The 27,067-nt window shown below is 41.7% G+C and overlaps 1 protein-coding gene across 1 annotated transcript; it reads left to right on the top strand.

The window, feature by feature from the left end:
- The first annotated feature begins 279 nt into the window (after nucleotides 1-279).
- Nucleotides 280-25,138, top strand: LOC142826877 (succinate dehydrogenase [ubiquinone] flavoprotein subunit, mitochondrial-like). The gene is made up of 10 exons (XM_089776485.1): nucleotides 280-438; nucleotides 2,250-2,374; nucleotides 7,715-7,883; nucleotides 8,801-8,996; nucleotides 10,632-10,803; nucleotides 15,093-15,211; nucleotides 21,019-21,130; nucleotides 22,634-22,764; nucleotides 23,420-23,533; nucleotides 24,730-25,138. The coding sequence occupies exons 1-10, from the start codon at nucleotides 344-346 to the stop codon at nucleotides 24,814-24,816; spliced, it is 1,320 nt and encodes a 439-aa protein (XP_089632611.1). The 5' UTR covers nucleotides 280-343; the 3' UTR covers nucleotides 24,817-25,138.
- Nucleotides 25,139-27,067: the final 1,929 nt, after the last annotated feature.

Below are 27,067 nucleotides of genomic sequence, written 5' to 3'. Positions count from 1 at the left end.
GATAGGTTAAACATTTTCAGACAAGTTTGATGTGAGACTGTATTCCTTTAAATGGTTTGGTAATTAAATGTGACCTCTTCAATCTAAAAGTTTTTTATATTCTAGAATACAATCATCCTAAAAGAGCCGCAGACTTTCTGCATACAGGCTTATCTGGAAAATAGTTTCCATGAAAACGGAGTCTGATTTTATTCTTATGTTAACTAAGCCCTTTAATGAGACATTGAAAAAGTGGGGTGGCTTTAACTTTTGCACATTCCTTAACTGTTACAAATGTTTTCTTTTCTAGTCTCTACGATATGATACCAGCTACTTTGTTGAGTATTTTGCCTTGGATCGCCTGATGGAAAATGGTGAATGTTGTGGGGTCATTGCACTTTGCATAGAAGATGGATCGATACATCGTTTAAGAGCAAAGAACACTGTTATTGCCACTGGGTAATGTAATGGAAAAATGTTTTATAATGTGAGGTAGCATAATCTAGAAGCTAGAGGAGAAAAATACGGTTGTAGGCAAGGGTTCGAGTTCAAATTATGCTATTGGAACACTGTGACCTAGCACAATACGTATTACTTCATATTTCTTCATTTCCCTATCTGTTAAATGAGAATAATACTGCCTGTAGTTCAGTGGTTCCCAACCTTTTCTAGATGGGGACCCATTTTGACAATTCAGGAAGACTTGGTGACCCAAGGCAATTCAAAAACGGGGTGAGTAGGGAGGGCAGAACTACCTGGGGGAGACACTTGGCGATCCTTTTGAAATGTAATGGCGACCCATATTTGGGTCCCGACCCATAGGTTGGGAAACCCTGCTCTAGTTAAATCACTTTTTATCTTTTGGGTAAAAAAACAGAATACATGCAATTTAATTACTCTAATTAGTTTTAGTTCCATGCTTTAATATACTGCATTGATTGAAGTTTGAATTTTAAGGTTGAGTAATTTAAAAGGCTTTAAGTTATGAAGCTAGAGTCTGTGGAGGCAGTTAATGTAGTCTGTGAAGTGAAGGATAATCTTTAAATATTTTAGTTACATTGTACTTTCTTCTTTTACTTAAAATGCTAGATGTAAACTGGCTATGGCAGGAAAACATATATGTAGGGCCTACTGCAGGCCTGGGCAGAATATGGCCCATGGGCTGGATCCGTTTCGCCAAGCCACTGGCTCCGACCCATGAACGCTGCGAGGAGTGCCAGGCAGGCTTCCTGCTTGCCTCGCCTCACCCACACAAACCGCTCAGAAATGCAGCTGTGGGGCAGTTTTTCTTTAAAAACTGTGAGTCCGGAGGGGAGGGGAGAAGCTTCAGGAGTTGCTTCTACCCCCAGCACAATGCCATTGACTGGTTTCTAGCCAGAAACTGGCCAATGGGAGCTGCCCATTTAAATAGTAGGCAGCCATGAAGCACAAGGTGCTCCAGAGCACATGGCTGCGGCCTGTGCAGGGGCGGAGCAGGCAGGGAGGATGATTCGGGAACTGCTGCTGGCTGGTAAGTCTCCTGACAGAGCCTACCTCTGGCACCCCAATCCCTCCCTTCCCCAACCCTCTGCCCCCCTCCTATATCCATATTACCTCCCAGATCTGGCGCCCCAGTCCCCTGCCCCAGATCAGTCCCCTCCTGCCCTAGCTCACAACTCAAATTTCTGCATCCTTTCCTGTACCCCGATTCCCTCCACCCGTGTCCAGTGGATTCTATTGACAGTTTATGAAAAGAACTCTGGTTAGAAATTGTGAAGAAAGGGTAGTGCTATTGCTCTGCCACCTGCTGGTCTCAAGTTATTTCTCAGATACTAATTGAGCTAGATCAGCAGTTCCCAACCTTTTCCAGATGGGCACCCATTTTGACAATTCAGGAAGATTTGGTGGCACAGGGCAATTCAAAAAATGTGTGAATGGTTCCTTAAGAGCCACCTGGGGACCCTTTTGAAATGTAAAGGCGACCCATAGTTTGGGAAACCCTGCGCTAGATGATGCTCTCTGTGGTCAAGTTACATAGCAGATAATCTATCAGTTTTGTTCACCGTTGATTCAATTTAAATGTGTGAATATCTTAATTGTGTGATAAATGATTACAGTGGCTGACTGAATGCTGTGTTGAAATTATCCTCTGCTTTAGTTGAATTATAAATCTGCATTGCACAAAGTGCAGTGAATAAGCTGAATATCCTAATGATATCTGACTGCTTCTCTACTGATTTCTTAAGGAAACTATTGCAGACAAATTTTAATTTTTGAAATGTTTTCTCTAGTGGATATGGCCGCACCTTCTTCAGTTGCACATCTGCTCATACCAGCACAGGTGATGGCACAGCTCTGGTCACACGAGCTGGCCTTCCTTGCCAGGACCTAGAATTTGTACAGTTCCATCCTACAGGTACAATATAACATTGGCTCTCAACCTTTCCAGACTACTGTATCCCTTTCAGGAGTCTGATTTGGTGTGCATACACCCACGTTACATTTCACTTGAAAACAATTAGTTTACAAAATCAGATGTAAAAATATAAGTGTCACTGCACACTATTACTCAAATTGTATACTTTCTGACTTTTACCATATAAAGCTATTGGAATATAAATATTGTACTTTTCAGTATATAGAGAAGTATGAATAGATAATTGTATGAAATTTTAGTTAGTTCTATCTTTGATAGTGCTTTTTGTGTAGATGATTGTTAAATCTAGAGAAAAATTTAGATGAGTTGATGTACAGTACCCAGGAAGGTCCCTATGTTCTCCCCTAGGGTATGTTTGTCCCTGGTTGAGAACCACTTGATTACAAGTCTAGGAAGGCAACCTTTGTTTTCCAGGAACTTAAAATATTCAGAAAGAACATCTCTGAAATATTAAGCCTCACAGTTTTACATTATTAAGATCTGTGGTGTGTTAAACAGCTTAAAAGCTTTACCACTTACCCTTACCACCTCTTTTCAGGCTACAGATTCTCATGCAAAAGTTAACATTGTAAGCAACTAAATGGAGCAAAGAATTTCCATTCATTGAAATTGTTTAGATGTTTTTGATATCTGCAATTGTGGTAGGAGAAATATAGATCCCTCAATTCAGGAGTCTTATGAAGTAAAGTGGGAGAAACTTTTACAATTGCATAGAAATGTACTTACGTACTTTTGGTACTTGCATTCCGTTAATTTTGGGCTTCAAATACTGTAACAAATCTCTCTCTATATAGTAAAGTTTTTTCCTGCGGGACAACAGGGTGATGTTATCACGTCACTCTGCATCCTGCCTCCTCCTTCCCCCCAGCTGAAGCTTGACCTCGCTGCTTCCTCTCACCACTTGCAATTGTTTCTTTAAACCAAGCACCTACTCACCTTCCTCTATCCCACCCCATAGGTTTTTCAGTGTCAAGAAACATGGCACAGTGGCTGGCAGACCCCACATTGCAGCTGTGATAGACCGGGGTGGGAGTGTTTGTGCAGTGCTTGGGACAGCAGCCTGGTGACAAGTACTAAGAGTAAGGCTCCTCTGCCACCAGGCTCTTGGGGAGCTGGAGCGTGGTGCCCGACTTCCTGGAATCCATCTACCCCCATGGAGACTGACCCCCTCTCCAGCAGCTGCACTTGCCGCAGCTGACAAAGCACCCGAGCCATCCGGGGAGCCATCACACTGGCCTGTAGGCTCTTTCCCTTCTGCTCTCGGTGGGTGGATGGCAACCCTGGGCTCTGTGGGTAGGGATAGGGCAGTGAGCAGCACAGGCAGGACTTCATGGGGAAGAGGTCGGGACAGTGGCCCTCACGCTGCTGCTTTTCCCACTTCAGCTGGCTGCAGTGCCCCAAAGCACTGTGTGTGCACAGCACTACCTGTGCCTCCCTGGCCACCAGGGTTAGACCTGAGCCTGGCACACACCGCAGCTGGGAGAGGCGAGGTGGGGGGGAGGCATGGGGGAGAGAAGGGGCCTGGGCTGGCTGGGGAGTGGGGGGAGGGAGAAAGGGCCCAGGCTAGCTTGGCGGGGGGGGGGAGGGGAGAGGGATGGAAAAGGGGTCCAGGCTCGCGGGGGGCAGGGGCCTGGACCATCAGAGGGAAGGGAGAAGAGAAGGGGCCTGGGTTGGCGGAGCCACAGCCCAACCTCCCCGGTGGCTGTGGGGAGAGTTGGGTTTGCCTAACCCCCACAAGAAGGGGGATTGGTGAGCATGGGGCGCAGCCCCCTAGTAATAATTTTATACATCAATTTATATTCACCTTTCAGAATTGTAATTTATTGCCTCCATTTGAGTCTTTCTTTAAAATAACAAATGAATTCTTCCTTTCATGTTTTAAATTTTAGATTGTACACTTTCATCTTATTTCTTTAGGAATTATCAACTGATTTCTTGACACTAATGCTTCCCAGAATTAAGAAACAAATTAATCAATACTGTATTTTTGAACTTTAAAGACATCCTAATAACTGAAGTCAGGGTTTTCATAGTTCAGGCCCCTGCACGTTTGCCTTTGTATTTTCCATGTTACGTCCATTTCATTCATCAAGTATTCTGGAGGAAGTTTTAAGTATTAATATACATTATTTTCACAGTTGTGGGAAATTAAAGGGAATTTTGGGATTAGAGCAGGGCTGCAGGGGGCTCTCTCCATGGCCAAGGGGTTAGACGCACCCAGACAGAAGTTGTAGGAGACTCTGGTCCTGGTCTGGGGAAGAGAGATCCTTGGCCAGGGATGTTAAGGAGAGTGATGAACCCCCAGTTGTAGAGAAGGCCACACAGCTGCTGAAAGGTTCTTCCTTTGACAGTCCCAGTGCCCTCCAGTGAGTGAGCAGGCTTTGACCAGTGTTCCCTCTAAGCCCATGGTCACCAACCAGTAGATTGAGCTCTACTGATAGATCTTAGAGCCTCTGACAGGTGATCGTGACTGGCTGGCTAAGAGGCTATCAAGCACAGCACTTGAGCTGCACTCCCCCCACTGCCATGCTGCTCCTGCCCTCTGCCCTTGGAGCTCTCCCCTCCGCCCTCCCACCCAGAGCCTCCTGCTTGTAGTGCAGAGGAGGGGCACTGATGTCAGGGTGCCCCTTCCCACCATGTATTCTATCCCCACAGAACGGATGGGGGGCACAATAGGGCTTGGGCTGTAGGGAGTTTGCTAGCTGCTTTTGAGAGTGGGGCAGGGCAGGGGTGAGCCTACCTTAGCCCCACTGCACCACCACCCAGGAGCCACAAGAGGTATGAACCCCCTTCTGCACCCTAAACTCCTGTCCTAGTCCTGAGCCCCCTGGACTCAAACTCTTACACATTCTGTAACCTGAACCCTTTCCTGCACCCCCAACTCTGTGGTCAAGGCTCCGCTCAAAGCCCCTGACGCTCCAAATCCCTTAGTCCAAGACCAGAGCCTGTGCCCAAACCCATCTGCCCCTACCTGGTGAAAGGGAGGGAGGATGGAGTGAGCAGGGGCAGGACCTCGGAGAGGAGAGGCATGAAGGAGGAAGAGCAAGGGTATTTGGGTTTGAGCTATATCCTGGGTTGCATTTACATTCAAAAAGTGATCTTGGGCTTAAAAAGGTTGGAAACTGCTGCTCTAAGCTGTGTGGTGGCACAGCTTCCCAGGGCTCCTTGCATGGAGCTGACTGACTAATTAATCACCTGTGAAGCTCTGCTGCCAGGCAGCTTAGAGAAAACACTGACTGGATCCTTGCAGGTGCAAGGTATGGAGAAAACTCTGGTGATGGCAGAGAGAGCAGAAGCAGTTGGTGAGGGCCATGATGACTAACCCACAGCCATAGGGAAGTCCAACCCAGCTGCTTAGTGGATTCTGTCTGAAAGCAGCCTCTGTGCTCCTAGCAGTTAGCAAGTGGAATCATAACATCAGGACTGTAAAAATTGCCTATATGATTGCAGGGCCTACAACATGAATTCCTGTGGGTGCTATGTGAGAGGGAGGATGTGTTTGAGACTGTCATCTATTTATTTTCCATTAATTTCTATTAGGAGAAGCCCACCTTTATGGACAACTATCAATTTAAATTGCATCCTGCCAGGCCTGTCATAAGTTTATTGTTGTGCAGTTTGTGTGATTTCAGAAGGTGTGGGGACATAATTACCAAGTAAATTGGCTAGATATCTGAATTGTAGTGAGAGTGGGAAGGGGAAGATGTATTGAAATATCATGACGTCTTCCAGCAATTGTTCATTTTTAGGGTAGGTGGAAATCTGTTGGACTGCTTCTTATATTGTAATTATAAAAATGTTTATGGAAGCTAAGAAACTAGGTGTTGTACAGTGTGTCTTTTGGATTATCCTTGTTATTTGTAGTAAAGAACCTGTATTTAACGTAGGGGTAATGAAGGCTAATGGTCCACATTGAAAAGTGAATGAGATATGGTTACTTGATCTTTGAATTTCTTAACTGTCAAAGGTGTTATAACTACAATTTTCTGACTATTTCATTGTGTGGTGGTACATATAATATATATACACATGTATAACATTAATATTTTTTTTGGTCAAAGAATGTTAATTAAGCTTTTGAATTACCAAAACCAGTATTCCTTTAAATTTTGTAAATCAGTCAACACTGTCACTTCCCAGGATCACCCAGAGGAATGAAGAGGGTCTTGCTAAATTTGAGGGAAGAGAAGATAATACTGAGCTAAGTCTTTACTCCCTGGGTGATCCAGGGAGCCACAGAAGCATATCTGTTGCACTCCTCCTCCTTCCTTTTAGCTGTAAGGAGTAGAGCAGCAATGATGTGGAATTGCAGACTGTCATAAAATCAGTCCAAGGGTGGAATATAATAGAAAGCAATTTAAAATATTAACTTTATAATATTCAGAGGTGTAACAGTTCTCGTGGTAGCCAGTACTGTGAGTGACTTTATTATTCCCCGCTTCTGGGAAAAGGGACTGTCTTTTATTGTGCTGGGTGTCAGGTTTCTGACACCTTCAGCCTTTCAAACACATAAGCATTCTTCTCTGGGCTATGTCAGCCCTGTATTTACCTTGCTTGAACAGGTCATCACTAAGACACAATACCCCATGACTAATTTTTACTCCAAGTCCATAAAGCATACTTTCAGAATAAATACATTTTCAGTAAATATTACTTTTGTATACATCTCACAAGTATTGAGTCTTAACAAGTCAAACATTTCTGTAGATACCTTAGGGTACATCTAGACTACATGCCTCTGTGGACGGAGCCATGTAAACTAGTTTACCCAGCATAGTCAATGAAGTGGGGATTGAAATAATCCCAGCTTCATTAAAATAAAAATGGCCACCATGCTGTGCTGACGATCAGCTCATCCGGCACAGCGCGGTAGTCTAGATGCGGCATGGTCGACAAGGGAAGCCTTTGTTGACTGCTCTAGTATGCCTCGTGAAACGCTGCTGCGCTGTGCCAGATCACCTGATCGTTGGCACAGCGCAGTGGCCATTTTTATTTTAATGAAGCGAGGATTACTTAAATCCCTGCTTCATTGACTATGCCGGGTAAACTAGTTTACATGGTTTTGTCGACGGAGCCATGTAGTCTAGACGTACCCTTACATTTTACTGTTTTATAGATAAACATCCTATAAGATATTTTTGTCGGTCTGAAGTGAGAGCAGTTTGCAAAGAACAGGGGACCTTTTGCCAGAGATCTGTGTCACTTTTGTCTTATGGAATCCTCCGTATCTTTTAAATTAAATACTTTTGTTTTTACAATAACTTGATTACAAAATTATCTTGTAAGTATTTCATAACATTGCTGCTTCTTGCTTTGCAGGCATCTATGGTGCTGGCTGTCTTATTACAGAAGGTTGTCGTGGTGAAGGAGGTATTCTTATTAACAGTGAAGGTGAAAGATTTATGGAGAGATATGCGCCTGTTGCAAAGGACCTTGCTTCCAGAGATGTTGTGTCTCGTTCTATGACGATTGAAATCCGCGAAGGAAGGTTTGTTTAATTTTTCAGTGACATAAGTTTTTGTATTTGGTAAAAGCAGATAGGGAGTTGCAATAGTTCATGGAAGATTTTTGATCATCTCGAGCAGCCATGTTAAACTGGTAGAAGGCTGAAGATTTTACATATATTTTAGGCAAAAATCTTGATCCCTTTTAAAAGGGTAATCAGAAAAGTTCTCTAGTCTTTTTTGTTTTAGTAAAATTAAAGCTTTAAGCCAGATTTTCAAAAACACTCAGAACGCATCAGCTCTCATTGGAGACAGCAAGAGCTGCTGTGCTCTTGAAAATCTGGCCCATACCTGTTTGATATTTTTCTGAAGTCAAAAGATACCACAGATGTTCTTAACATTCACCTGATGATTCACTAGATAATTTCTAAATGGTCTGATAACTGTAATCTACAAATTGTAAATTGCTGTAACATCAACATCTTTGCAGGACACTAGGAGACTTCATATTAAAGTTGTTTTAGAAATTCATTTAAAATACAGGAATTTCATAATTATGGTAGGAAAGACAGTAGAATGGGGAACATTTTACGTGTACTAAGGTTGGGGAAGGAGGTCAGTTATTGATGCTCTTCTGTGCTTCCAGATGCATCAGTTTTCTAAATAGGATGCATCTGTAAGCGCGTGCGCGCGCACACACACACACACACATTTGGTTGTGAATATCTGTTTTGAACTCCCAAATGATTATTCAAAGCAGAAATAAAATGACTTAAATTCTGTTTTTCTGGTGTTTTTTGTGGTTCATGTTACCATGCAGATGACTGGATAAAATTGAAGTCTTTATATATAGTGTCTAGATAATATGGTCAAGATACTTTAGAAATGAGTGCTTTTATATAGGGGAAATTCTGTGGAGAGCAGTATTCCAACCTTTCACTCCTATTTCCTTTCACATTAGGGGTTGTGGCCCTGAGAAAGATCATGTATATTTGCAGTTGCACCATTTACCACCACAACAGCTAGCAATGCGCCTCCCTGGAATTTCAGAAACAGCTATGATATTTGCTGGTGTGGATGTCACAAAAGAACCTATTCCTGTTCTTCCTACTGTGCATTACAATATGGGAGGTATTCCTACTAACTACAAAGGGCAGGTAACTATCATAGATCAGTATCGTGAAATCTTGTTTTCTCTAGTAGAAATGAAATATTGGGTTCCTTATAAAATTAGTCTGAAGTGAGCTTGCTACTAAATTTATATGTACAAGTATGTTAAATGATATAATATTAAGATAACTTGAAAAAGTTATAACTTTGTCTTGTAAACAAGTTGTCACAGCATTCTTGGGATGTTTGCATAGGGATGGAACTCCAGAGACAATATGCAAAATATGAAATGTAGTCTTTTCAATATGCATTAAGTATACAGGCGTTCTTTAAACTGTCCATGTGAAAGTTTATTCAGACGAGGGTAATACTGTATAGTTAAAAATGGCTGTATAGATGGGCTTGAACTATAAATCATTAAAGGTTTAGGTGATATGGATTATTAGCTCCATTACTGCATTCTCTGCACTAAAATTGGTAACTTAAGTTCACTGCTGTGTAAATACCAATTTTAATGGCAACCAGTCCCTGTGTCAGGCTGAGCGAATCTGAGAATTTACCAGTCTGATTTCTTGGATTAGTTTATTTAGATCAGTTTTTAAAATAAATATAAAATTCTGCCTTGTCAACATGGTCTGGCATTATAGAGTCCAATTTTCTTCCCACTCTGCTCTGAATTTTACTACAAAAATATTTTGGTGAGCCATGCTGCTTTGTCTCACATTGATGCCGGTAAAACATCATAATTAACAAGGCTCGACAAATCACTGTTTCTACTCGCCCATGGTGAGTAGATTTCATCCGGTCACCCCGTTCACCAGCGGCGTGCGCATGCACAATGCGGGTCTTGCGCATCCGCAGCACGGAGCTGGCTAGTAGATTTCGCCCCGTTTGTCAAGCCCTGATAATTAAATTGCATAAAAGAATGTGATATTTTCAGTTAATAAATTATTTTCATGGTGTTCCCTTTCCCACCTTTAAATTGGTTGCTTACTATTTGAACTGACTTTGTGCTTTCAAGATAAATAACTGATATTCAAATACAATGAAACTTTGATGCTGTACTACAAATCTGTTACATATTTTGAAGAGTGAGTTTCTGGATTTATTAGTGCCAAATAGTCATACTTCATGCTTTCCTACAGATACCAAATTTTTCATAAAATCCTGCCACTTAAATTTGCTGAATGCACTACTTTTTACACCAGAATATGCTGAGTGAAAGATTTAAATAATTATTTTGTTTTCCATCAGAAAAAAGTCCTGGCTATTATGAGTAGAGTTCATCAAAATATTTGCTAACAAAATTAACATTGAGTCACCTATTCTACTGTAATTTTAGTGCAAAGAAAAGTTTTACTGTTGCAAATCACAAAATAATTCAAATTAATTACAGAAAGAGTAATGAAAGCTTTACAGGTTTCTGATTTCAAATTTACTATATATGGTAAATCAATAAAATGAATCTTTGAAGTTGAATTTTGCAGGATTTCAAAACTCTTTTACCTCTTGCAAGTACATGAATAAAATTTTCTATTACGTATATTTAATTTCTTGAACTTTCCTATGTTAATTTAGGCAATAAGATTTTGCCCAGACAAAAACGGGCCTCATCTGCTAGTGATCCTTATTTTACAGATGGTTTTGCAAACATGTTGAGTGAATTTCTTTTGAAATTACAGGTAATTACACATGTGAATGGCAAAGATCAAGTTGTTCCAGGCTTGTATGCTTGTGGTGAAGCAGCTTCTGCATCTGTTCATGGTGCTAATCGACTTGGAGCAAACTCTCTCTTGGACTTGGTGGTCTTTGGTCGTGCTTGTGCCCTTACTATTGCAGAATTATGCAAGCCTGGTAAGACTGTTCAAGTTTAACTCCTTAAATATTGTCAGAACAAATTGTTATCAATTCCCATCCTCTAAAAGGCATTCTATTACTTTATATCTTTACATCTTAGCAAGTAATTATAGGGTTAATAGCTAGACTATTGAAAATATAAAGCTATTGCAATTTTCTATTGTTGCTGTACATAATGTGCAGTGTTACTAACGTCAAGAATTCACCATACTGCATTAGGGATGTTAAATTTAGATTAATAAACTAATCAAATTGTTGATGGGATTTCCATCAACTATTCAATTACTCTACAAGAGCGCCTCCGCCTTTGAACTGTAGCAAGAGTCCTTCTGAACTCTTGCTACAGTTCAAAAGTGGAAGCCGTGCAGGGAATTCAGGGCTTCCTTTAGAAATGGGGCTCTTGTACATTTCAATAGCAGAATTGCAGCAGAAGCAGCGTGAGCAGAGGCTGCTTCAGTCCCCACTCATGCCATTCCCTGCTGTGACTCTACCTACCCTGCCCTCCGCAGAGATGGTGCTGGGGGGAACTGGCTTTTAAGCCGGATCTCCCCCACACCAGCTCCGGCTTCTCTCCTCCCTCCCCCTCTTCCCCCCATTGCTGTCTCTCTCTGATAGAGGCAGCAAAGTGGGGGGGTGGGAAGTGACTCGTCACACAAACTTCTGCTTATCGGATAGTCGGCTAGTCTCATACGTCCCTATATTGTATCTAATTGTAGGGCAATATAATTCTGACAAAGCAATTGGACGATGTGATTGAGAGGATTTTCTTCCATACCAGAACAATTTAATACTACTGATGCTATCATGAGTTTTAAGAAACAAGGTCTTGGAGTGTACTACATTTTAAGATGGAAGATACAGTGCAAACTCACCTTATACTATTTGTTCTTACTTGAAACAAGTCTGAGATGATGACATTTGCTGCAGCCTTGCACGTATAACATGTTACATTTTAAAATTTTAACATAAAATTAATTCCTTTAGGTGCATGTCAGATGGCAACATATCTGATACTTTAGAAAGCAGTTTACAGAATGACTTAATACTTAGATCTTTCCACTGTAACTTCTGTTGTTCTACTTTTATATAAAAACATGAGCTCATTCTAAAACGGTTACCGTGGGTTTTGATTTTAATAACTTCTGATTTTTATGGATCAGAAGAACACTTTATTTTAGTTTATTTAAAAAGGTTAGCATAATGCCCCTCATTTCTGGTTAGTTTACATGTATAAATAAAATCTGTATCGAAAACAACATCCACTTACCTCTCTTCAGCCCTGTCCCACTAGGTATGTGGGCCAAGATATAGAAGGAATGTACTCTCAAACTAGGAATCTTAGTTGGATTAACTCTTTTATTAGAGAGGCTTTATTAATATTAGCCAGGGAGAAGAAACGGGATTTAAATATTGTATGATAGGCTCACTTCCTATGCCTTTCTGAAATTGGGAACAATATATAGTCATGAAACTCTAAGCATTAAGGTTGAGATAACTTAAATCATAATAGAACACTTTACATTTTCAACCAAAAAACAGATCTCTTATATCTAAATTAAATCAGAGATTCCTGTTCCCATGACCAGCGCTGACCTTAACTCTTGCCACTCATCCTCCCCATTGATAATTCTTCAGTACAAATATACATATTTCTCTGAGAACTGTGAGTCTGTCTACTAGGTATAGGCTTGAGATCTTTTCCCCACATCTTTCTTGTCAACAACGATAATCACTGCATTTTCTCTGTATATGGAGTAGATGTGACACTCCATCCTTATTTACCACTTCAGTTGGGCTGTACCACTCTTGTTCCCTCAGTATGAGTTTGAGTCTACACACATCATTTAAGTGCTACAGATCAGTTTGTGCCCAAATATGCTTGTGTGTGTCCTGTAGCCTACATTAACTTCTACAGCAGCGGTGGCCAATAACTTTTGATGGGGGGTGTGACGTAGTGGGGGTACTTGCTGGGCTGTGGTGACCTCTGTTGTCTGGAGCAAGACCCAGCAGGGAAAACCTCACTAGGCAGAGGTAAGGACAAACTGGTTGAACCAGTGGCCAGACACCCCCCATGGAGAGGAACAAAGGAAGGTGAATGCGGCCCTGGCTGGGGGGCAGGGCTGGAAGTGGGTTAGTTGGCTGGTGGCTGTCTGGGAGGATGGATGAGACAGCCTAGGGAGAGGAGCTGGAGTTTAGGGGCCCAGTCTCCCCCATCTCAAGGGGGCCTGAGGCCTCCTAGCCCAGTTCCTGTAACCAGATTACATCTGTGCTGCGCTGTGCTGGAGGAGCAATAAACCACCCTCAATTCCACTGGCTGGTACTGTCTGTTTGTGCCATTTCGGGGTGCAGGAGACGGGGAACCCCCAACGTGCCGTCACAGGGGGCCACTCCAAGATTTTGAAAAGTGGTCAAGGATTGCACTCTTCCATGATATTCATGGAGACATGGGTTTTGGAATGGAGGTTGGGTGCAAAAGGGAGCTTTGGGTAAGGGACTGGGGTGCAGGAGGGAGACTGGAGTCTGGGAGGGAATTGGGATGAAGCAGGCAGTTGTGACCTAGGGCAGGAGACTGGAATGCAGGGGTTTGGGATGTGACCTAGGGTGGTAGGAGATTGGGGTGCCAGGTCTGGGAGGGGGTATGGGTGTGAGAGGGGGACAGAGGGTTTGGGTATGTTGGGGGGGGCAGAGAGTTGGGGCAGGAAAGGGCTGGGGTGCCAGAAGCAGGCTGTGGCCAAGAGACTTACTTGTTAGCTGCCAAACTAGCCTGCCTGCCTGCCTGCCTACAGAGCTTAAAATGTTTCCCAGCCTGCTTGACTGGCCATGTGCTTCATGACTGTCTGAGCCCAGGAGAGGGGGCATGGTTCTTCTTAGCTGCCTGTTATTCTAACATGCAAGTTGCATTGGCTGATTTCTGCTAGAAACCGGCCAATGGGAATGTGCTGGGGGCGGGGCAGATCCTAAAACTGCTCCGCTGCTCTCCAGTTTCAAAACAGAAACAGAGCCCTGCAACTACTTTTCTGCATGGCACGCGGGGCAAGCAGGAGGTCCTGTCTCTGTGGGCCGGATCCAGTAGCTTGGTGGGCCGGATGCGGCCCGCGGGCCGTACTTTGCCCAGGCCTGTTCTACACCCTGGGATTATCAACTGTAGATCCCCCTTGGGACCTAATACAGAATGTAAATGGATAGATATTTGGCATAGGATAGCATACTTCCATAGTATTGATAAAACTTGGTTTCCTCTTTGGTTACAGCCACTTCCTGAGTTACGACCACCTCCACTTATGACCAAAGTAGTCGTAAATGCGGATCCGAGTTATGAACAGCAATCCGCACTTACGAACTGCGCGGTCTCTATGTAACTCTATGGGATCCGAGTTACGAACACTTCGAGTTACGGACCAAGTGTTGGTCCATAACTTGTTCGTAACTCGGGGAGCGGCTGTATTGATGAGGTCTTCTTTGACACAGTGTGAAGTGTTATCAAGGATAGTGTGAGTAAAGGCTGGAATTTTTACTGTTGTCTTACTTCTGAGCTTAACTATCTTAACATTCTATTTACACTTTTATTTAAGTTAAATATATTTTCAGAATTACAGTAGAATTAACACTAACATTTAAACCATTTTCAAGCTGTAAAACATTGTATACTTAATGGTAGTGTGGAAAGTCTGTTCTGAAATGTTTTGGTTCAATTATGCATCCTGACTTACCGCCTGTGATGCAAAACATACAAAAATGTATGTTCGACAGCATAGTTAATATATTGCACTCTGGTTCCTTTAATCCCAGAGTTCTCTGTAAACATAAATGAACTGAATATACCCATCCCCATGAAGCAGGTAAGTAGTAGCTGCACTTTCCGGGTGAGGAAACTGAAGCATAGTACTGTTAGGCTGGAACTTGACTGAAGTCACATGAAGTTAGTGGCAGACAGGAATGGAACATGGGTGATCTCATTTTATACTCTCTCTAGCCACTAAACATGCTTCTAACAAGTTCCGGTGGAGAATAAACACAGAGAATTGATGAATCCTGAACTCATGTTTTCATATAAGCATCCCACATAATACAAGAAAAAGTACATGTGTCTTGCTTCATAAAAGTGTATTTTATCACTTTCCAGGTTCTATTGTTTATTGATAGACTTTTACTTTGATGTATTAAAATGAAGAAAAAACACTTAAAATAATTATTGCTTTGTAAGATTGTGAAAGCCTGAGGATCGTTAAATCTTGATCTTATTGAAATAATTGAATAAGAAAAATGAAGATATTTACCCTTCATAGGAGAATCAGTTCCCTCAATTAAACCAAATGCTGGAGAAGAATCTGTTGCAAATCTTGACAAACTACGATTTGCCAATGGAAACATAAGAACATCAGAATTGAGACTTAATATGCAGAAGGTAAGGACCTCAGTACCAGTGACTGGAGCATAATATCTTGAGTTGAGGTTGATATTTAAGATATACTGTGGATATTTATGAAAGCTAAGTTGATATTTAGTAAAATGAAGCTCAGGCTTTGGAAAACTGAAGTTTATCAATATCAGCCTTTTTTCTACACAAAGATCTTTCTGCTTGAATCACCTGCCCAAAAGATCACCCTTGTCCTTTAAATTAGGAAAAAGAAATGCCACTTGAAATCTCCAATGTTCCCTCAATTTACTCTATACCTAGATGGAAAAAAAATGTGCATTGAGGCATGAGCAGATGTGCACCTTCAATAGAATCAGAGCTGTGGGCGCTCTACTAATGAACTGAGCGGCATTTTAATCTGACTTGGGCAGCTGTCCAAGGGCTCAGATTATAGGGAATTCTATTCCTGTCTATTTGAAACAGTCATCCTCTTTTGATCTACTTTTTGTCTGATCTGATCAGATGCACCTTTCCCAATGAAATATTTTCATACTCACCAATGAAAATGCTCTGTTCTTGCTCTTTGGTCTATGCTTTAAGCTCAGCATCTGATAAATCATAGCGCGCACAAATTCTGAGATGTTGTGCATATATAAGGACTAGAGAGGAGGGTTGGGTTAAGGTACACAATTCCAGCTATGTAAAATACATAGCTGGAGTTGGCTTACCTTAAGATGTGCTTGGTGCCATCTTCACAGAAGGAAGACGACAGGAGTAAATGTTCCCATCAGCTTCCCTTCTCATGACTGGGACTGAGGGCATTGCTGACTGGAGCTGCCCTCAGCATTTGATTTATGGGTTTTAACTAGGCTTGCTAAACCATATGCCAGATTATCGGTCTCTAGCACGGCAAGTGAAAATGTGGCCTTTAATCTGTTTTCCAGAAGCCAAATCTATAACTATGTTTTTATAAGTGTTTAGACAAGACCTAAGTGATTAGTTTGCAAATCATTATATATGGATCTGATTGGTAGCCAAGATTACTTCCTGAAGGAAACACCTAGCTGTAAAAGTGAAATATAAACAAGGTGAATGAGGTAATATCTTTGATTAGACCAAGAAAAATATTGCATTGCCAACCTCATCTCTCTAGTATCCTGAGGCTAACATGGCTATAACTACACTTCATGCATGAAGTGAAATGTAGTAAGACAGCCACTTCAACAGTTTTAGGAACACGGGAGCTGATACTAGATGTGACTTGTGGTCCATTTAGTCCTGTATTCACTTCCAACCATATTTTATCATTTAGAGGAAGATACAAGAACCTTGCAGTAAACATGTGATGTAATTTCTACCTACATTAGGCCTTGCCATGATCTCTACTAAAGATTGGATTAAAATCTGAAGCGTAAGATTTAATCTCTTCCAAATGTTTTTATAAGTGGATATTCTTGTTATCCATACATATGTCCTTTCCCTTTCGGAATTTTGCTCACTATTACAATGTGCTGTAATAGTGAGTTCCACAATATAATTATATGTTGTATTAAAAAAAAAATCCTTCTTACCTGTGTTGAATACCCCCTTTTTTAATTTCATGCAATGCCTTCATTTAATTTTCTTATTAATTATAGCAAAATCTAGAGAATTGATGCTGAACACAACATGAAGCTAAACTTCCAAGAACTTTAATCCACCTTAACTAACAGCCTAGAGATCATTCCATGTTGAACTTGTAGAGAGAGGGTATCCAGTTACAAGCAAAAATGTGGGCCAAGTGAGTTTAAGCCCTTTTAGAAATAATTTAGGCTATAGTCATAACTTTAATGAGTCATTTTAAAGTGCTTCTGAACCTCACTCAGCACAGAATTACAACAGTAATACTCGAAATACAACAGTTCTTTTTGTAAGTTGAGTTCACTGTGATTCAGAAACTTTCATTGATTTAGTCAGGACCTCTTGAAAATTCTGAACATCACAAATTAATAATTGGAGATTGCAAATGCATCAAGCTTTATTTGATTCCAGTCAGGGGTTATAGCAAAACAGGTGACTTTTGCACCTAGAATCAGTATATGCTGTTCAGGGATCCAGTTTTGTGTATAAAGTGTTGGTACTTTACCCAAACCCTACCCACAATCTTAGAATAATTGGAGTTTTCTGTCATTCAGTTCTGCTCTTCCTAGTTAAACTCCTTTATAGTCTTCCCTATTACATTGTGGAATCCTGGTAGCTTTTACATTTTAGGACAGTAGTCCCCCAAGCTTTTCGGGCTTGTGCCCCCCTCCCTTTTCTTCCCAGAACTGAGAATAGAGACATGAGACCAGGGGAAAATGCAGACATGGATAAGGGGGCTGAGGGCCAGGTCTGGAGCCAGACTTCAGTTGGGGGCAGAGGCTTCGGAAAGGTTTGGAGCAGAGCTGGGAGTAGAGTGGTGCTGTGTGGTTCTACTTTCCTACTGGTCCAGGCCCTACTCATAGAATCATAGAGCTGGAAGAGACCTCAGAAGGTCATCAAGTCCAGCCCCCTGCTCTAGGCAGGACCAATCCCAACTAAATCAACCCAGCCAGGGCTTTGTCAAGCCGAGACTTAAACACCTCTAGGGATGGAGACTCCACTACTTCCCTAGGTAACCCATTCCAGTGCTTCACTACCCTCCTAATGAAATAGTTTTTCCTAATATCCAACCTGGACCTCTTCCACCTCGACTTGAAACCATTGCTCCTTGTTCTGCCATCTGTCACTACTGAGAACAGCCTCTCTCCATCCTCTTTGGAACCTCCCTTCAGGAAGTTGAAGGCTATCAAATCCCCCCTCACTCTTCGCTTCTGCAGACTAAACAGACCCAACTCCCTCAGCCTCTCCTCATAAGTCATATGCTCCAGCCCCCTAATCATTTTGGTTGCCCTCCGCTGGACCCTCTCCAGTGTGTCCACATCCTTTTTGTAGTGGGAGGCCCAGAACTGGACACACTACTCCAGATGTGGCCTCACCAGAGCCGAATAAAGGGGAATAATGACATCTCTGGATCTGCTGGCAATGCTCCTCTTAATGCAACCTAATATGCCATTAGCCTTCTTGGCTACAAGGGCACACGGTTGACTCATATCCAGCTTCTCATCCACTGTAACCCCCGGGTCCTTGTCTGCAGAACTACTACTTAACTGGTTGGTCCCCAGCTTGTAACTATGCTTGGGATTCTTCCGTCCCAAGTGCAGGACTCTGCCCTTGTCCTTGTTGAACCTCATGAGATTTCTTGTGGCCCAATCCTCCAATTTGTCTAAGTCACTCTGGACCCTATCTCTGCCCTCAAGCATATCTACCTCTCCCCCTAGCTTAGTGTCATCCGCAAACTTGCTGAGGGTGCAATCCATCCCCTCATCCAGGTCATTAATAAAGATATTGAACAAAACCGGTCCTAGAACCGAACCTTGGGGCACTCTGCTAGAAACCGACCGCCATCCTGACATCGAGCCCTTGATCACTACCCGCTGGGCCTGGCCTTCTAGCCATCTTTCTATCCATCTTACCGTCTATTTATCCAAACCACATTCCCTTAACTTGCTGGCAAGAATATTGTGGGAGACCATATCAAAAGCCTTGCTAAAATCAAGGTATATCACATCCACTGACTTTCCCAGGCCCACAGAGCCAGTTACCTCATCATAGAACCTAATCAGATGAGTCAGGCACGACTTGCCCTTTGTGAATCCATGCTGACTATTCCTATTCACTTTCCTCTCTTTTAAGAGCCTCAAAATGGATTCCTTAAGGATCCCTTCCATGATTTTTCCAGGAACCGAGGTAAGACTGACCGGGCTATAGTTTCCTGGATCGTCCTTCTTCCCCTTTCTGAAGATGGGCACTACATTTGCCCTTTTCCAATCATACGGGATTTCTCCTGATCTCCACAACTTTTCAAAGATAATGGCCAAAGGCTCCTCAATGACATTTGCCAACTCCCTCAGTACTCTCGGATGCATTAAGTCCAGACCCATGGATTTGTGTACGTTTAGCTTTTTTAAATAGTTCCTAACCTGTTCTTTATCTACCAAGGGCTGTCCATCTTCATCCTATCTTGCGTCACTTAGCGTAGTAGTCTGGGAGCCCACCTTGTCCGTGAATACGGAAGCAAAAAAAGCATTGAGTACTTCAGCTTTCCCCACGTCATCTTCCACTAGGTTACCTCTTTCATCTAGTAGGGGCTGCACACCCTCTCTGATCACCACCTTCTTGTTAACATGCCTGTAGAAACCTTTCTTGTTATCCTTCACATCCTTAGCCAGTCGTAATTCCATTGTCGCCTTCCTGATAACCCCCGGCATCCTCGAGCTATACATTTAAACCCCTCTCTGGTCATTTGTCCAAGTTTCCACTTTTTGTAAGCTTCCTTTTTGTGCTTAAGTTCACCAAGGATTTCCCCCGTAAGCCAATCCGGTCTCCTACCATGTTTGCCTCTCTTGCTACGCGTCAGGATGGTTTCTTTCTGTGCCTTCAATAAGGCTTCTTTAAAATACTGCCAGCTGTCCTGGACTCCTTTCCCCTTCATGTTAGCATTCCAGGGGATTCTGCCCATCAGATCTCTGAGGGAGTCAAAGTCTGCTTTTTTGAAGTCCAAGGTGTATATTTTACTACTTTTTTCTTCCTTTGGTCAGGATCCTGAAATCTACCATCTCATGATCACTGCTTCCCAGGTTGTCACCCACCTCCACACTTCCCCTATTAGTTCCTCCCTGTGTGTGAGCAGAAGGTCAAGCTGCGCACGGCCCCTGTTGTATCCTTCAGCACTTGTCAAGAAGTTATCCCCAACATTGTCCAAAAACTTCCTGGATTGCCTGTGTACTGCCATATTGGTTTCCCAACAGATGTCAGGGTGATTAAAGTCCCCCACGAGAACCAGGGCCTGCGATCTGGAAGCTTCTCTTGGTTGTCCAAAGAAAGCTTCATCTACCTGATTCAGTGGCCTGTAGCAGACACCAACCACAACATCACTGCTGTTGTTTGTGCCTTTAAACTTAACCCATAGACTCTCAACAGGTTTTTTTCCCTCTTTATACTGGAGTTCAGAGCAATCGTAGTGCTCTCTTACATATAGTGCAACTCCTCCCTCCTTTTCTCCCCTGCCTGTTCTTCCTGAACAGTCTATACCCTTCCATGACAGTGCTCCAGTCATGCGAGTCATTCCACCAAGTCTCTGTTATCCCAATTAAATCATATTTCTTGGACTGGGCCAGTTCCTCCTGTTTGTTGCCCAGACTTCTCACATTAGTGTACAAAAACCTCAGGTAACCAGTTGATCACCCTATCTTCTCCATTTGAAACAGGGGTCCTCCTTTCTTGCTAGTTCCTCTCTGCATTTCTTCCCGGTATCCGACTTTCCCATTCCCCTCAGGGTTTTGGTCACCGTCCCCCGACGAACCTAGTTTAAAGCCTTCGTCACTAGGATTGTAAGCCTGCCCGTGAAGATGCTCCTTCCTCTCTTGGTTAGATGGATCCCATCTCTTCCTAGCAATCCTTGTGCCCGGAACAGAGTCCCATGATCGAAGAAACCAAATCCCTCTCTGCGACACCACCTGCGCAACCACGCATTTATGTCCTCAATTCGACGATCCCTGCATAAATATGTGGGGGATTGTTTGGCCCTTAGAACTTTTTCAGATTTCCTATTCAGGATGGAATCGTTGCATTATTTCACATACAGAATGGGTTTGCAACCACAATGACGGGAAATTATAAAAGAAAGCTTAATTCTGTAGAAACTGAGATTACAAAAGACATTCTAATGCCTTCCTTGAAACTTCTTACAGGTTTTGGAAGTATACTATTTTTTAAAACATTTTGGTGTCTTGTAGACAATGCAAAGCCATGCTGCAGTGTTCCGAACAGGTTCTGTACTACAGGAAGGCTGTGAGAAACTTGGCCACATTTATCGTGATTTGGATGACCTGAAGACATTTGACAGAGGTACAATTCTACAGTAGCTTGTGTGTTCATTTTGTTACCTGTGGGTGTACGTGTGTTTACTCAGTGTGGGGGCGCACTGTGTGTAAATCTCTACATTTCAAAGGTATTTTCAGTTACAATGAAGAGTTAATATAAAAATCAACTGACTTGAGCTGCAGTTTCAAAACTATTGTTGCAGTTGTCTTGACATTTGTGAATTTGCATGGAAACATTTTAAAGAGGTTCTGTTTGAATGTTTTATAGAATGCAAATGTAGATTAGAAAAAATCAGACGTGTAAATGTTAGTTAACTTACACAAACTAGAAAAAAACCTAACACTTTTCAATATAAGGAAAATATTATTCCTTCCCAGAAAACTTGTGTGTGTTCACCTCAAATATGCAGAAGGATATTAGTCTTAATTTATTATAAACAAATCCTGAAAATAGTATAATGTGTAAAGGTTAATCTATTCTTAACAATGTTCTGGTATATGTTTATTTAGGGAAAAAAAGATACACAAATCCAGCTTTACTAAGCTCTCTAAGGAGGGTGTACACCTTTTCCTTTAAAAATAGGATACAACTCAAGAGTTTCTTAAATAATCGGTAAATTATTTTTTTCCTTTCCGCAACTTTTCTTTTTGTAGCTACTTGTAGAGATGGGCTTTGAACTGAACATTCTAAAAGAGGCTGTGTTACAGGCTGTAGTGATTGTTAGACACCAAGTTGAGGAAAAGCCTGTCATACAATTTAAGATCTTATGGATGAATGACATGATATCAGCGTATTGGTGATCCCTGCAATTGGATTATACAGTTTCTTAAAAACGTAGCCTGTATCCACTGGATACCAGTAAAATTCTGCTGGAAAAACTTTTTTGCCCAGCTAGCTCCAAAGATTTTTTTTAAGTGACCTCATTTAAATTTGGAGCCAAGTTTTGTAAGCTGAAACAAACGCTGCTTGAGTATGAGGACAAAATTGTGTTTTGATGCATTACATGCAAGATTCAATCTCATTTTGGGCACATTTAGTCTTTAATAATTATTTTTGACTCAGATAATTAAGTTTGATTTCACAATTGTCTCTAGTAGTGGCAGGCACATGCCTCAAAACCAAAATATGCTACTTTTGCACAGTTAATCAGTATTATCAGACATGTTGCCTGTAAACCGTGCACTTGTGTGGCTGCTTAGGAGAGATTCCAGCAACAGCCAGTGATCAGCAGAAAGCTTGGTTTTCTCTTTCTGCTAGGGGCGCACACTTGCACATGCCTCAGTGCGCACACAGTTTATTCTGCACATGGATGGAAAAGAGGGAAAATTGATTGTCAGCTTATGAAAGATGCAAGACTGGCGAGAGATGTCTGCATGCTATGATGGAGATGCACTTTTTGCGTAGGAAAACATGTGTTGTGACTACAGTACTGTCTTCTAAGTACAGTACCAGCAAACAAAAGAGATTGATGAGAAGTACTTACACTTGTTGCTAAACATACTTCAATGTAGTGTAATGTCTTGCTAGGTATGGTGTGGAATACTGACTTAGTGGAGACCTTGGAACTGCAAAATTTGATGATTTGTGCTATGCAAACTATTTATGGTGCTGAGGCTCGCAAAGAATCTCGTGGTGCTCATGCCAGAGAGGACTACAAGGTGCTTGTGTACTTTAAACATGTTTCATAAATAGGGTTTTCATACATATGGGACAACTTTTCTTGGCAAACATATCTTGGTTTTAAATCACATATACTTGAGGTTTCAGTTTGCATTGCTTATTCCTAAAACTCTAAAATTGATTTAAGATGCTTGAAAAAGTGTTCCTGATATTGACTTCAAGCTTGTAAACTGATTTGTGGCCTCAATGGTTTAAGTAAATCTAAATGACCCTTTCACACCCATTGATCAGTATCTCAGTAACCAGAATCAGCTGGGTATTGATGCAATAAACACAGCTTCTAATCAGTCCCACTGAATCTTACTTTTAAAATATTGATAAAAAGAATAGCTATGATATGGTCACTGGCTAGCAATAAAAAGATTGAAAACAGTGTACGCATTATATGAAGATAATGCACTCTAGAATTTCCACACAGTTACAATCCTACTTAACTTGCTGAAATTCTGCACTAATTTTGAAATAAAAACAGGAATTAACATAAAATGTAGAACAAAACTTAATCTGGTATTACAGCATTAATTTGGTATTACAGCAGTATAATTAGAAGTGACCTAATCTTGTTGGTAGTTAAATTCATTTGGAAAATGCAGTTTGTGATCTACTGCATAATACTTTCTTTTTACTGCTTAGGTAAGGGTAGATGAATATGACTTTTCCAAGCCAATACAAGGGCAACAGAAAAGACCCTTTGAAGAGCATTGGAGAAAACACACCCTTTCTTTTATGGATGCCAAGACTGGGACGGTATGTTGATTCTGGGGTTTGGGGGGGGGGGGGGGCTTTTGTCCCATCCTGTTTTTCAAGTGGAAATTGCATTAATGTAATGGAAGTTAGTTGAAATTTCTTTATGAAGTACCTCATTTAGTTAAATACAGTAAAACTCCAATAGTCTGGTGTCCAGTTGTCTGGTACTCCCAATAGTCAGGCAGTAACTGGAACGCGGAAGTGCTTCAGTCAGCCGCTCTCACGGCCGGGCCACTATAAACCGCATGCACACTCCCATCATGCGCCATTCCGCTCACAGTCCCCAGTGCACATAGCGTCCAGCCTGCATTTGCTAGCAGTTGGCTGCTGAGCATAGGGAGCTGCCTTGGAACCCAGACATAAGGTTGGGGCAGAAGAGAGACTGGGTTACAGCAGGGAGGGGAGGAGTTTGGCTCTGGTAGAGGGGAGGGGAGGGGAGGTGAGAGAAGGGGGATTGGGTTGGGAGTATGCTCCTTTATAGTACCTCCAGGTACTCGGACATATCTGGTAATACAGCACCACCTGGGTCCCAAAGGTGCCAGATTAGTGGAAGTCTACTGTACAGTAGTATAATTTAGGAGTATAAGAACTAAATGTGCAAGATGAGAGCCATTCCTGAATTGCTTTGTAGAAAATTGATTTTGTACTTGGCTGGGAACTGGAATAGTTTTTCATCTTACAACAGGCTAGTTCATAATTCTTATTACACAGATGTGTGTGGTGATGCTTAGTATAAATAATTTACAGCTTTAAAAATCTCTGCTCTTACAACCCCCTCCCTATATGCACACTCCCCCTGCAAGGTGATCTACAGTACAGCTCTAATACGAAGTACTCAGGATCACCTCCCCTTCCAGGTGATTAACCTCCTTAAGTGCCAGAAGGGTGATTTGTTGAGTGACATGAGGCATTTTATTCCCTTGAATACAGACTGTGCCTTCAAATGCTCCAAGATGTTACTGGTAGGGAAGCAAGAAGGAACTTAGAAATAAATCTTACTTAGATCTGGAAAGAGGTGGTTTTTTTTTCCCATTTGAGATGCTTTTGACTTAATGTTGCTTTTTGCAAGTTTTTTTTTGTCAATTTTCTAGTTCTGAATATTGTGATGGAGCAGTAGTTGCCAGTATTTTCTATGACATAATTTGTGATTTCTTGCTCTTGTTTGCTTTAGTTAATACTGTCTTTTGTATCTTTAGGTTACTTTAAAATACAGACCTGTAATTGACAAAACTTTAAATGAAGAAGACTGCGCAACAGTTCCACCTGCTATTCGTTCCTACTAATAATGGTTAGCTATGTAAATCATGTAATAATGTATGTCTGCCAGATCTTAATGATATATGTAAACATAAGTATTCTCATTGAGAAAGCTACTGTCATATTAATGATGGCATTTGTCACTGATATAATAGGGATATGCTGGCCATTGAGCAAAGTGCACACTGGTTCTCTTCCGTGCCTCTCAAAACATTTGAAGCGACGATACAAAACTAATGCCAAAATAAAATCTAAACCAGCCCTATTTGTTACAGTATTTAGCTTTTGTGATCTCTTGTTTTTCTTCGTTGTGGAGCCTCTCTCATGGAAATAAACTCAATGCACTTATTTTGAATGTGTAATCTGTTTTTCTTAAAATGAAACAGAAATGGTCATCTGTAATGTGCTGTTTGAGACATGTATTTTGTGATTGGGGGATGAGATTTAAAGTTATGAGATTTAAAGTTAAGCTTCCAGAACAGGAACTGTGCCCTATTAATCATTACTTACTTATATTGTATTATAGTTACTGTGGGAAGTGTAGCTTTGAGTTTCTAGATCTAAGACTTAAAGCATCAATTACGATGTTTCATTAGTGTACAATAGGCTTTTATTTACTTGAACACTAGGTGGAGGATCTTTACCCAAAGAGCAAGTATGCCTTGGAGTAAAAATCAAAGATTAAAGAAACTCAACATTTTCTTACTCAACTCAAAACTGTTAGAAATATTTAAAGGCTTACAGATTACTCCTGTAGTCTACCATGTTCCTGATGAGAATGGATAAATTAGAGAGTTCACAAAAAAGGATGTTTTCTTCCTTTTCCTTCCAAGAAATAAATCAGATTTATAAAACAGGATTCATCCAAGCTTAACATTGTTACAGGACATACACTGCTGACAAAGCAGTGTAAAATGAATAGCACACATTACGTAATTTCATTTGTGCACAATACTTCTTGCATGCTAAGGGAGGAGAGATATCAAATGAATATTTAATTTAATATTGTTGAGTTACATATATTTGCATGAAAAATCTACTAAAGTTATGAAATGCTCCTTTACTTTTGATACCCAGCACACATCTTATACATAACTATCTGAAAATCACTGATCAAGCAGAAGGGCCATGCTCAATGGCAGGCAGGGCTAAAGGACTAAAACTCCAAATCCTGGGCTCAAATCCTCTCCTTCCCCAATGAACAATCCCTCTCCAGGGACATGCTGTAATGGATGCTTTTCTTCCTCTTCTCCCACAATACACCAACCGTACATCCTAAGGGCTAAGGGAAAGCCCACGGGTGCGGAGGAGCACTTGGATCCTACACAGACATCTCTTAGGGGAGGCTCTATTCATGCAGAGTCTCTACGGTCTAGTAAGAAAGACAGGATGGAAGATGAGAGGGTATGGGTAAGAGCAGATGAGAAACAAAACAGAGGCTAACACCTCTGCAAGTGGCAGACAGATCAGGAGGGACACTTTTCAAGTGCTTCTACACAAACGCTAGACGTCTAAATATTCAGCGGGTGAACCAGACTGCCTCGTAGCAAAGAAGGATAGCGATACAATAGGCACCACGGAAACTTGGTGGAATGAGGACGATCAATGGGACACAGCCATACCCCGGGCAGGGATGTGAAGGACACAACAGGTCGTGCTGGTGGGGGAGCGGCACTATCCGTGAAAGAAAATGCAGAATCGAGTCAAGTAAACACCTTAAATGAACCTAAATATGCCACGCAATATTTGTGGGTAGCCATCTCCTGCTCCAAGAAGAAGAAGAGGATAGCCCTAGGGAACTATTATCCTCCACCTGACAAGGACAGCGACAGTGACTACGAAACGCTAAGGGAGATTAGCGAGGCTATCACCATAAAAACCTCAGTAATAATAGTTGAAATGCCCCGCTATCCCCATATTGACTGGCTACACCTCACCTCAGGACGGGATGCACAGAGAACATTTCTTCATACCTTAAAAAGATTGATCCTTGGGCTACCTGGTTCCGGAATCCACAAGGGGAGAGGCAATTCTTGACTTGGTCCCAAGTGGAGCACAGGATCTGATCCGAGAGCTCAATAGAAACCGACTGCTTGGAAGTGGTGACCATAATGTCATCCAGTTTGACATCCCAGTGGCACTGAATTTCGGAAAGGGGAACTACACAGAAATGAGGAAGTTGCTTAAGCAGAAATCAAACCAGTACGGTGACAAAAGTAAAATCCCTGCAAGCTGCCCGGACACTTTTCAAAGACGCTGGAAGAGAGGCCCAACAAC

Source organism: Pelodiscus sinensis, chromosome 2 (assembly GCF_052426305.1).
Source record: "Pelodiscus sinensis isolate ZL-2025 chromosome 2, ASM5242630v1, whole genome shotgun sequence".
Taxonomy (NCBI): Eukaryota; Metazoa; Chordata; order Testudines; family Trionychidae; genus Pelodiscus; species Pelodiscus sinensis.
Note: the sequence above shows the minus strand (reverse complement) of the source record. Positions and strands in the feature narration are given on the sequence as shown.

Bases quoted from the DNA above. Each gene is read 5' to 3' on its own strand.
- LOC142826877 (XM_089776485.1), top strand. From the start codon at position 344: ATGGAAAATGGTGAATGTTGTGGGGTCATTGCACTTTGCATAGAAGAT. The intron at 439-2,249 runs GTAATGTAATGG...TGTTTTCTCTAG, and splicing joins AACACTGTTATTGCCACTGG to TGGATATGGCCGCACCTTCT. The intron at 22,765-23,419 runs GTGCTTGTGTAC...TTTACTGCTTAG, and splicing joins ATGCCAGAGAGGACTACAAG to GTAAGGGTAGATGAATATGA.